This window comes from Rissa tridactyla, chromosome 10 (genome assembly GCF_028500815.1).
Source record: "Rissa tridactyla isolate bRisTri1 chromosome 10, bRisTri1.patW.cur.20221130, whole genome shotgun sequence".
Classification (NCBI taxonomy): Eukaryota; Metazoa; Chordata; class Aves; order Charadriiformes; family Laridae; genus Rissa; species Rissa tridactyla.
Window position 1 is genome coordinate 7,700,616 of NC_071475.1, and position 12,359 is coordinate 7,712,974.

At 43.7% G+C, this 12,359-nt stretch overlaps 1 protein-coding gene across 1 annotated transcript in view; it reads left to right on the forward strand.

Annotated features, from left to right (window-relative positions):
• The window catches only part of PTPRG (protein tyrosine phosphatase receptor type G), a 415,060-nt gene that overhangs the window by 329,557 nt on the left and 73,144 nt on the right, over positions 1–12,359 (forward strand). The window contains exons 10-12 of the mRNA XM_054216618.1: positions 974–1,082; positions 2,805–2,854; positions 5,217–6,015. Coding sequence (XP_054072593.1) covers positions 974–1,082; positions 2,805–2,854; positions 5,217–6,015 — 958 coding nt within the window. The remainder of the gene's footprint in view (positions 1–973; positions 1,083–2,804; positions 2,855–5,216; positions 6,016–12,359) is intronic.

Consider the following 12,359-nt stretch of genomic DNA (forward strand, 5'->3'; position numbering starts at 1 on the left):
ATCAGGTATAAGGAGGAGAGCCTTAATCAGCAAAAATGAGGTGGGCACAGTAACAGCATCCTGTTTTATGTAAAAGAAATAATTAAAAGTGCAGGGGATGTGATGGAGTGATAGCTTGAAAATAAATTGCAGTGAGACCCTGTGCGGTGCAGCAGAGCTTGGAGGTTAAGAAAGCAATGACAGATTAGTCTATTTTAGGGGCAAAAGGAAAAAAACCTCTTTTTCAGAGGAAAATGCAATTTGCTTTCAGTGCTCTGGTACAGGCAGCTAGGCTGTCCCGTCTTGAAGCAGAGCTAGACAGTGTTTTGCTAAAGAGATCACTGGTATTTCAAGTGACCCACAGGTTTTTTTGAAATTGCAAACGCACTTCAAGTGACTGCCGCTGTCTGCTGCAAGACGTGAACTGATGTGATCATGGACTAAGGCCACACAAAAGAGTAGCTGCAAGGCAGCAAGGCAGTGTCTCGGGTGTAAAAGTACGCAGGGACCTCCCATTGCAGGGTGCCAAGCCATCGTATTAGACAGGCCACCAGCATCAAATCGCCATAGCGAGTTTGTCGCAAAATAAATAGTCCATTTGAACATACAGTGACTTTTCTGGGCTTATCCCAGGTTGGGACTTGGATCTCCACCTACCAAAACCTCATTTTGATTCCTGTAAGGTCAGTTTTTTCTGAGGAGAGCAGAAATTTTCAGGCATGAAGGCTGTCATGAGAGTAGATGTGGGATGTGTTCATTTCTTTCTCACGGGCAGAGTCAGCAGAGTCTGGGTGCATCACTTTTATCCCAGGGAAGTCCTTTGACGTTGGTCTTACCCTCTTCCAGGGGTCCAGTGAATATTTCTGTTTAGAAATGAGTTTGTCTTATGTGGCAGAAATGTCCTGTGTTAGTGCAATGCTTTTTATATTTCAAAGTGATCGTGGACAGTACTGTGGGGGTAAAAAACTGAATAATATCTATTTTTTTTAAACAGAAGGCCATCATTAGCCATGTCTCACCTGACATCCTTTATCTGTTCAGAGTTCAAGCAGTTTGCCGAAATGAAATGCGTAGTGACTTTAGCCAGACTATGCTCTTTCAAGGTAAAAAACCCACATACATATTTTTACATTATGACTCTTTGTGTGTTTAACATTTTCTTTGCAGAGTGCAATATGGTGTGGAGTGATTTCAGAAGATGTATGCATGCATGTAGGCAATGCTAATTTCAGATTGTGGCTAGTGACTTTGTCAGAGTCCTATTTCTAGTGATGGGGGATTGCCTACACATCTCTGCTGGCAGGGTTCATCAGGTTTGAGGAGAATTCAGAGCTTTTCTTGGTACTAGTTTTCTAAAACAAATTCATCAGAGGCACAGCTATAGCAGAATGTGAGTCTGATCGGTGCCTGTTTTATGTAAAGAGGAAAGGAGATCAGTCCTACCTTGACAACCACATGTGGAGACGTTCAGGTTTTACCATGCACACAACCTCAGTGATTTCCAAAACATACATATTTAAACGAAAGCTGAAGAACTGGATCCTAAGCTGTCCTTTGTCATGGATTGCCTTTTAAGTTTATCGGAGAAATCTGGTAAAGCTAAGACTTGGTAGAAGAACTTGATGATTTTTGATTTTTTAAGTGCTGAAGTTTTGCTACTTCCTAGGAATTTATTACTACCTTTTTTTTTTTTCATTAAGTAGGGCAAAATTCAACTCTGCTGAGAGCACTCCCTCCCAGTCCAGTTTACAGATATAGAAACCTTGGAATGGGTAATGGAAAACCAAAACAAGTGGAGAGTTAAAAATTTAAATACTTAAGGTGAAGCAAAGAGTTAAGTCACTTGGGTCTGATGTTGTGTATGGAACAAAATAAGAGGAGCATTTTTAAGTGTGATTTTTGGAAAATGTGGAGGTTTTAGTCCTACTCTGTTAGCACTTAGCATCTGAAGGATATCGGGTTGTGGACACAACTTAGTTCTGTTCCGGTGTCATGCCACAGTGTTAGCAGCATTGCTGGGAGAGCAAGGATCAGACAGCAAATGTCCTGTCCAAGCAATATCTCTCATACAGCTCTCAGTTTCGGAGTATCTCAGCATAGTGTTCTGGGCTTCACTTTAAGTGCCAAGCAGAAGTCAGAAACTTGTATATTGCTGATTATGGCCTCTTTCAGCAAATGATAGAATGGAAAAATTCTTTGAAATTTGACCATGATACCTATTTAATTACTGTTAAGAGCAAATCATTATTGACTGTTTTGCTGGATACTCTTTGGGTACTCTAGCCCAGCGTTCAAAGCACTGGAAGCGACACAGGCATCTGCAATGGGAATAGATGTTGCGTTTCTTTCCACATCTCCCCGAAAAGGACCTGGTCTTCTAATTTTTGGCTGTACCCAAGATCTAACCTAGAAAAGGAATCCACTTGAGCTTTCAAAACATTCTTCAGAGGCTGATTATAGTTGTAGTTCAGATAAACAGCACTAAATAATGATAATATTATCATAAGGGCAGAAAAAACTATTATCATCAGCTGCTCTGGCTTCCTGTGAGTCAGGACGTTTTATCCAACTTGGGTTTGAAGGAGAGCATGTGTTTTCTGACGGTACACTTAAACTGGCATTGCCAGGTTTAAAGACAGACAAATCTCTCTTTACACACAAGTACAAAGTAAGGTAAGTAATACCAAAAACAAGCGGAATTGCTTTCACTCCAAACTGACACCTGCATACCTATTTTGTAGCAGCAATATTGAGCAACTGTTTAGCAATTTTAGCGATGCCTCCCTTCCCAGTCCGCTGACGCCCGGTTGTTCTTTGCTTCTCAGCTAACACTACTCGAATTTTCGAGGGGACCAGAATTGTGAAAACAGGAGTGGTAAGTCGTGGCCATAAATCCCTGCGGAGCGCGGATGGGCAGCGGGAATTCAGGGCGGCATTCCCACCAGGTGGCAGCACAATGTTGTAAATCTGCGGCAGGAGAGGGCTTTCCTGGGGAAGGTGGTTGTTCAGACCCTCCACAAAAGGTTTTATAACGTCCCTAAGATACTGGGTTTTGGGTTTCCAGCTTCATGCTCCGAGAGGCTTTGACCACTGGAGAATCAAGGGTTAAAAAATCTTCCCAAATACCTGTTGAGCTCATTTGTAATCTTAATGATGGCTGTGGAAACAAATTTAATTTCTTTTATTAACTATATGACCAGAAATATATGCAACAGGAGTAAGACTTCACGCATCTTTGATCTTCCAGTGCTCTAAGGATACCTGCTTTTGTGTGAATAAAGCCTTAACAAGCTCTTTGTAGCTCAGGTGAGGCTCTAACGAGTCACTGAAGCTGACTTTTGTCTTCCAGAATAAGAAATATTGATACATTTACAGTAAAACTGCAATACAGTGTTTCAGTTTTGAAAGCGCCTTATTGGGTTATTTAACATAAACCATACATAACCTACATTTCTTGGTATTTGGTATGCTGAATTGTTCAGTCAAATTTATGGACCGAATTCATACTATTGAATTTACTCTAAGTACGTGCTTCTGATTTTTTCCTGTTCCATTTTGATGTACTCCCTAGTAAGCAAATAACATATACAAAGCTTGAATTTGAATGATTAATGTTTGTTTAATGATGTATAGAGGTATGCTGGACGTATAAAATCTGCTGTCAAATTTTAATATTCAGTCCAGCTTTGAGACTGTAAATGCCAGCGAAAAGCAAATCTCACAGTGCCTTAGGGATTCGCACTGATAAGTATCCCGAATGTTTAGATGCCTATTTAAAGTTTTGGCTTGAAATCTCTGAAGTACAGGTTTTCTTCTGAGATCTCAGGTTCTCTGTGATTGCAGCTGGTCAAAAATAACGCGAGAAAGCAGCCTTTCTTGGTTTGCTGCAGCATTTCAGCTACACGGCCTGCCTGAAACCAGGAATTGCAGAGAGATGCAGAAATACTGTTAAGTTATAAATTTCAGTTCCAAAAAAAAAACACTTGACAGTTTTGTTCAACGTTCAGTAGCACCCTTGTTTGTCCTTGTCTGATGTGTACCTTTCCAGCTAAAGCTCCTCTTCCTGATGAATTCAGTAACGTGAGGCATTTCAGAGGGAGCCTGGTCAGGTTGTCCGGGCAGAACTTCTGACCCCGGCTCTTCCACAGGATTACTCCTTGTCCTTAGTCAGCTCACTTCAGTGTCTTCCTCTGCATGTAATTCATGAAGGGGATTGACTTGCCTAGTTGTTTAAGTGTATACTAAGTTTTTTTAATCCCAGTAGAACATACATGTGTGTCCACAGAGGCCCACGTGTGAGCCTGCATGCGCTGGGTTGACAGAATAATAGTGGCCAGGCGCAGAAGATGCAAAGTCCATGGTTCATTCCCTGCTTCCTCTCAGCTCCCTGAGGGAAGTGGGCAGTGCCAGCCCTGGCTCTGGGTCGCTGGTGGTGGCCAGGGAGAGCTCTGTGGATGGGGAAAGCTGAGTCTATATGTGTGTGCCGCAGCCTGGTGGTCCTGGTAGAGATCGTGGTGACTTGCTGAAGGGCTGCTGATGCTCTCCAAGTCTTTCACGAGTACCCAGCTGGCCGTGCTGCAGGTCGTTCCTAACAACAGCAATGCCTCACTGCAGCACCAGTGCTTAGGAGAATAATGATGATGGGTAAATTAAGGAAATAAAAATAGTACCGTTCAAGGCCCTCACAACGTGTGTGGGAAGACCCAGAGTTCCCTGTCAGAGCAGACCCACCAGCCGTGGATGCTCATGTTGGCAGCACAGGCCCTTATTTTGGGACAGCCCTTATGTAATGCTGTATTTTTAAACTTCTGTATTCTGAGGATTAAAGCACCATGAGTAATGCAGCTAAACTCATTAAACTCCTTTACATCCTCCTCACCCCTGAGAGGAAACATTAGTCACAAGTCACCGGTGACGTGGGTGGAGAATGTCCCGCTGTAAAATAAAGATAAGGATAAAGATGTTTTTGATGATAATGATTTTTGGAAGTGGTGAATGCAGGGAGGTTTCCTCCCTTCGTGGTTTGCCATGTAGCTCTGTGGCATGTCCCGTTCCTGGCTGGGCCCTGCATCCAGCTGGTGTAAATCTCTCATTTTAAGAGAACAGCAACCAGAATGGCACGTGTGTGGAAAGGGAGGGAAAAGCATAAGAAAAATGACCCCAGGCAGCATGTCAGGACACCTGCTGATGCTCTCTGCTGTGTTTTCTTCCTCTCTGCTGCCGGTGACCTCCTCAAGCCCACAGCATCTCCTGCCTCCTCAGCTGACATGGCTCCCATCAGCTCTGGCTCCTCCACCTGGACCTCCTCGGGGCTCCCCTTCTCCTTCGTGTCCATGGCCACAGGGATGGGGCCCTCCTCCAGCGGCAGCCAGGCCACCGTGGCCTCAGTGGTGACCAGCACCTTGCTGGCAGGGCTGGGCTTCAGCGGTGGTGGCATCTCCTCCTTCCCCAGCAGCGTGTGGCCCACCCGGCTCCCTGCGGCGGCCGCCCCCAGCAAGCAGGCGGGACGGCCAGTGGTGGCCGCCACCGAGGCCGCTGCTGCCGCCTCCCCGGGGCCAGAGCGGGACTCGGCGCTGACAAAGGACGGCGAGGGAGCCGAGGAGGGGGAGAAGGATGAAAAGAGTGAAAGTGAGGATGGGGAGCGGGAGCACGAGGAAGAGGAAGAAAAGGATGCCGAAAAGAAGGAGAAAAACAGGGTGACAGCAGCCACGGAGGCACGCAATAGCACAGAGGCCAACGTGGCCACGGCTTCCCCCAACCGGACTGCTGAGGAGGAAGGAAATAAAACCATATCGGGTGAAGAGACAAACCAAAATGTTGCCCCCACAGCTGGAGGTCCCAAGGAGGAGAGCTTTGCCGAAGCAGACACTCAGCCCCAGCTGCTCCCTTCCACCCAAGTGCCGCCAGCGTTCACCAACGAACTTTACCTGGGGAAGATCCCAAGAAGACCAGAGACAACAAGAAAACCTCCTCCAAAGGAGGACAGATTTCCAGAGGAATACCCTTCAGATAACAAATTCATCACCATTAACCCAGGTGAGTGACCTCCAGGGAAACTGTTTTTATCAGCATAAGACTGTTGGAAAGTTACACAAACCAAATTCCTTATTGATTTCCAGTAGATACAATAGTTTTGTGATGCCTGGCTTCCTCCGATGGGCAGGTCATCACAGGACGCAACCCGCAAATTGTTACTCGAGGGAAGGATCATCCTTTTATTTTATAGGGGCAGATTGTACTGCTTAGTAGAAGAGAAAATAAGGAAAAATGTTAACCCCCCAACATACTGCAGTAATAATTTTGAGGCTTTTTAAATAAAAAAAAGGAGAGAGGGGAATGCAGTGAACTATAGCTGTGAAATTAATTTGGAAGAGTGGTTGCTGTGCTGAGCTGGTGTTTCATGGGAAGGTTGCTATATATGCTGTAAGTTAATTTAGTTTATCTGCAGGATTCTCCCTGATTGGGTTTTGAGATACTCTCCCAAATACAGGATCATCGCTGGTTTATTTCTCACCACAAAACCTACATGCTCTGATCTTCCAAGACAAGGCACCTTTTGCACTGAGGTTACCTTCTTTTTTCCTGTGGAGAAAAAAAAATAACAACAAAAACTTAGCCAGGCAGAGTTCACGTATTTGTGTTTGTCCTGATGAGAATTACCGATGCTCCTGTACACACCAACTCTGGATGTATGTACCAGCTCCGCAGCCTGTACACGGCAAATACGACCTTTTGGAAGCATGCCCAGGTAATCTGCACGTGCACCGAGCTCTGCGTGGTCAGGATTTGCTTTACAGGCCTGTGCAAACACGTATCTTATGGTGCTTCCAGCTCACTGTGCAGGAAGTCCAATGCGTACTCACATGTTTCTGCTTGGGAAGCTCCAGGTACTGGTGAGGAAAACAGATCTTATAACTGCAAGGAGCAAATGGAGTACATGCGTATGGATTTATTTGTAGAGTAAGGACTGAGATTTAGATAAGGCGATGAGTTTATCTGAGTGATTATGTCATATTACCACAGCATTTATAAGATAGTGCACATTTTTGTTTTTTTTACTGTTATTGTTTATTTTGCTAATGTGTAGACTGTTTTGTAATTTTGTTTTTCCATCAAAGCTGCTCTAGAGTTAGAGTACTGTGAAAAAACCTTACATATTTATTTTTCCCTACATTTATAAACACAAAAATGCCGGCATTGTGCACTCAGTTATAGCTCAGAACCAATTTAAAACACAAAGCTATATCCAATCTTTAATAACATTTGTTACAGAAATGCTGACCTGACTCTAATGCTGTGAATCATGACTGTTCTGTAAGAGAACAGATGAACAATGAGGAAGCCAAGAAACCTGCACCAGGTTGTGCTGATTTTTTAAAAAATACACTGCAGTTTTTCCTCAACTGGAAATCTTCTTCAAAGTCCAGTACTTCCACTGAGTATGGTCTGAGATGCCTGTCAGGCAGCTTTCAACATTCCACTTGCCCTAATCACCTTTTTATCAGGAAGGAGGGAGCTTGTCCCAGCCACGTTTGCAATGTTGGGAGTAAGCATTCAGCACCATTTAGGTTCAAGCCCTGGCAATTCAATCTGCCTGGGTAAACCTGCCTCTGGGTAGTTGTCTTACGTTTTTCCTGCCTTCTGCTTCACTGTTTCTCGTGTGCCAGTTTCTTGGATGGCCCAAGCACAATGTCCCTTATACAAGACCTAGAAGGGCCTCAGAGCTTATTCCCAGCCTAATAAATGGGAGGAAAGGTGGGTAGTTGGTCTTGTTTCGTAGCTCACGACGAAGGGATTGTTATTAGATTGTTTTTTATTGCATGGTGAAATTAAGATGAAAACAATGAAAATCAATGAATAGGGAAATATTGTTAATATTGCTAAGAATTACTTACTGGTTATTGTGAATTGTATCCCCGTAGTCGGTAGCGATTTCTGTCTCCTTTTAGCATGCAGAGAACTATCACTGAAGGTGGTTCAATACAGCTTTGCCTCCTACTAGACAGCCTCTTTTAAGAGCTCTGCTCACTTGCAGGCTTGAAGTGACCCTGCCTGAAGACTGCACACAAAGATGATCAGTCTTGAAAGCCCTCTGCAAATTAGGCATTCCATGCTTATAGGTGGAGGGAGGATAACTTACTTGGATCACTGTGTCTCACAAAAATGGCATCTGAAATAACCAGCACGTTAGCTGGGGGAAAAGATAAGTGAGAGAGTTGCCTGTTTCACCCAAATTAGCCTTAGTTAAATCTTAGTTAAACCCCTGGTGACATACCCGGGATGAGGAGAAGGAACTGTACCGTATTTTCAGCTTCCCAGAAAAGCCTCTCCCAGCCCCCTCAGTGTACTGAAGAGGATGCTTAGCAGCAAAAGGGCTGGGAATGACTATTCAGAGATGAAGAAGGGCCCACTTGTGCCATTTTCCTCGGGGTAGAGGTTCGTTCCCTGTTCTTGACCTCCAGGTAGAAGAAGTTAGCTTGGGCACAAACGTGGTGACTCCTTGGCCAGACAAAGGGCTACTTTTTTTCAACTCTGAGAACATTTTGTGATGTTTCTTACTGGCTTTTGGACAGAGGCTTTCAGTCCAAATCTCTTTATACCAGATATGAGGACCTTGTCCTTCAAAGTCTCTCCAGTCAAGTCCGTCTTTTCTTTGCATCTTCTGTCCCCAAGCTTCTGCAGTGGATAGCTGAGGTCTACACAACCTGAAATTTGCCCAGATATCTCACTAGATGTGTCTGAGTAAGGCCTGGCTGGCCTGCTGGGAGTGCTACCCCTGTGAGAAGACTCTTGAGAATGCAGGAGGAGCTTTCCTCCAAGCTGGATCTAGGTTACCAAAGACATATGCCAGCAAAACCCACAGATGGTGAATTGGCCTGTCAGGCACCAGCACAAAGCATAAGACTAGTTGCTTCAGCTTAATTGTTTTCCATACTAATATGGAAATTTGCAATTCAGACAGACAGACCTGACCTAGCTCATGAAAGGAGTTGAGTTCAGTGAAACCAGAGACATAAGCAAGACCTCTTCCTATGAGAAAGGGCCTTAAAGGTTTTCCATAATAAGGTAAACCTGAAATCAAGACGACGACTAGCAAAGCCAAGAGGACGTTGCCAGAAATGTCTGAAATTATTCCTGACCATCAGGACAGTTAAGAAGAGGGTGAAGACCACCCTCCGAAGTGCCGAGAAGGAATCCCAGCAGCTTTCTGTGTTCCATAGAGGGCACAACCGTTTGGATGCATCTTTTCTCCGGCAAGGCAGTTTTTAAAAAGCTGTCAAGGTTTCAAAAATGTTTTTGTGAGTAGAAAGTTTAGTCATTTTAAAGAGTAGAAAATTGTTTCATAACAATGTACACTTGTAAAATTAATTATATAGCATCAAATTAGCAGTTGTAAGGAGATAACTGAATGGGGAAGTACTCATGAGTGTGGATGATTAGAGGAGAACAGGGAACACAGGAGAAATTACGGGGAAAGTGCGAGGCCAATTAGTACAGCAAGGCTCATTTTCTTTTAGTGCTTATTTCACACGCACATACACACACACCTCTCCTGAGGCCATGTCATTATTTTCCAAATGGCATTGGCCTCTTCTTGTCTGGTGGTATTGGCCAACACTAATGATTTTCTTCTGTCACTGAACGCTTGCTTGCATTCTCCTCTTTCATTTTCCTGATCATCCTTTTCTCTGTTTTGGTGCCCACATTAGACTAATTGTACCTTTGATCTGCAACTGTTACACGCGCAGCTGCTCAGCATTGTCCGTGACTCTGAAACCTGAAAATTAGAAAAACAGCAATTAGAATGATGCTCTACCAAAAAAAAAAAAAAAAAGGCAAACCAGCATGATTCCGTTAAATCAGGCTAGGGCAGATATTATCCCACAGAATTTTGGTTTCTTGTGCCGGACAATTAAAGAGATCCTTTGTATTGGACAGGAGATAATGCATGGGCTGTTGCGAACAAAGTAATGGATGTCCAGTTGGGGCTTTTGCCTGAGTCATGAGTTGGAACTGAGAAGAGAGACGTGGGTTTGGCCCTTAATCTGAACTTCACCCAGGTCCTCCCATCCCTCAGTGCTCACCCACTTCTGCCGAGTTCCTCCCACGAGGGGGCTTTGTAGAGAGGTCATGATGTGCAGGGTTAAATTTCAAGCCTGGTGTAAGCTTTTAGCAGAGACTGAATTTTGGTTTTTAGAACACTCTTTGCCAGGTCTGAGGTTACAAAAGCCTTTTGGGGATAACCTCATTAAGATAATTAAACATCTGTGTAATTCTTTCTTTCTCCATACATGGCAAGGATTATTAAGCTGTATTTTCGTGTGGCACTTGAGCCATTTTGCATGGCAGCTTAGAGGAGCAAACAGCAGAATGGCTTGAAAATAAAAGGACTGAATTATTTGATGTTTGCAAACACGATGAATTCCAGATATCTGACATCAGGATTAAATACGATTGGCATCTGTTTACAAAGCAGTGAAAAGCCATGCTTAGTTGTGCACAGCCTGTCAATATGACTGCTGCAGGAATGGCTTTAAAGAAATAGGGAAAAAATAGCTGGACAATGACATAAGGCTTGTATCAAAGGTAATACTTTTTTTAGAAAACACATGGTTTTTGCCTTTTCATAGTTGAATAATAAGGACAATGTTATGTTCCACAATTAATTGATTCCTTTGTATAAATCCATAATTTCATGTACTGAAAGGAAATGCAATCAGATCTTTTAAGTGACCAGATAATCTGAGGCAGTTTGGCAGCGGGGGTTTTCTTTTGGCCTGCAGAACGCGCGTGTTGTCGTAGCTAACGGTATCTGTAACGGTACAACAAACAGAACTTTGTCCCGGCAGTTTGTGCAATGGAAGATAAAGGTAGATAGGTTATATATTACAGCTATAGTTGCTTATCATAGCAAGCAGTGTTACTTAAGGAAAATAAGCATGTTTCTAGTCTCAGGAACCAATTACCAAGAATACGCGGAAAACCAGTACATTTCACAAATTGTAGAATGCCTCTTTTGTGCCTTGACCTTTGTGCAAGAGTTGCGCTACCAAAGCCTCCCTCGCTGCCTAGTGCCCTCTGATGCTGTCTGTGCCAAGGCCTCATCCGTGCAGGGCCCACACAGAGCTGCTGAATGGGTTGTTCACAGGAGTTACGGATTTTTCCAGACGCAGGAGTGGATTTAGCAGTGCCGGCGCTTGTATCATGTGGGACCTCCTGAAACAGATATGCTGTAATAATTTTTATTCCTTCCTACTGGGATGAATTCCAAGCCAGTAAAAAGGCAAACTGAATTAATTCAACGAAGGCATATGCCACTGGAAACTGTTTACATTTCTTAGCAAAAATGGAGTTTCCTGGTCCATTTTTTAAGCTTTCTTTTTCTTTCCCCCCGAGAGTACAGCGTATGGTGGGCACCGTTACAAGGATATACTGTTGACATTAGCAAGCCTCAACAATCTTGGAAAAGAGTGAAATGCTATTTTTTTATTTTATAATATTTTGTTACGTAGGAGAACAGGAAGCTCTAAAGGACCAGATCTGTCTTTTTTTGTGTCTATTTTCTTCAACTCTTTTTCCAAGCTAACCCGTGTGCTGCCTTTTCTTGGCTCTCTTCTGCCATGACACTCGCGAGACAGGCGCCAGCACTCCAGCTGTACTGCTCTACTTCTGGCCCCAGCTGTCATTCTAGTACAATTTTTATTGGCATTGGTTTGTTTAAGCTCTCTCAACACTTTGCTTAAGCAGCGGAAAACACCTAAGAACTTTTTCTTCGAAGACGGCACAGGAACAGGCCCTTTTTTTCTGAAGCACGACACTGCTTGGGCATTCCCAACTGGAATTTCGGGGCCAGCCATGTGGGAATGGCATTTGCTGTTCTAGCACTCAGCATACTGAACGCTTTCTTATCCTCACATCTGTGGCTTTGGGAGTTGGCAGGGTCAGATAAGTGTGTTCTCCACAGTAGACTGAGTAAGAGGCGCATCGTGAGCGCTGCAGAATTTAATAGTGTGCATTGGGACTCCAGCCCATGCTGCGATTACAATGGAATTTAATTTTCTTCCCATGCAAACAGAAACATATGTTTTTGTGTAGAAATATGTGGAGGTAAAACTAAACAGAATACTGTCCTTGGAGAGAAATGAAGCAACACCCTAATGGATGTAAGGTGGTGGGACTGTTTGGCTCCCCTACTAATTTTCTTACATTGCATGGGTTTTCGCTTTGTTCCTTTTACCATTCTGATTAGTAACGCTTACCTCAACAGGCTTAATTTTTTCACGCTGCTAAATGATTTGAAATGCGCTGATAAAAAACGATGCCTCAGGACTTATGACTTTTGCAAGTTTGGCAAATATAGAGAATAAGCCTTTGTTCTA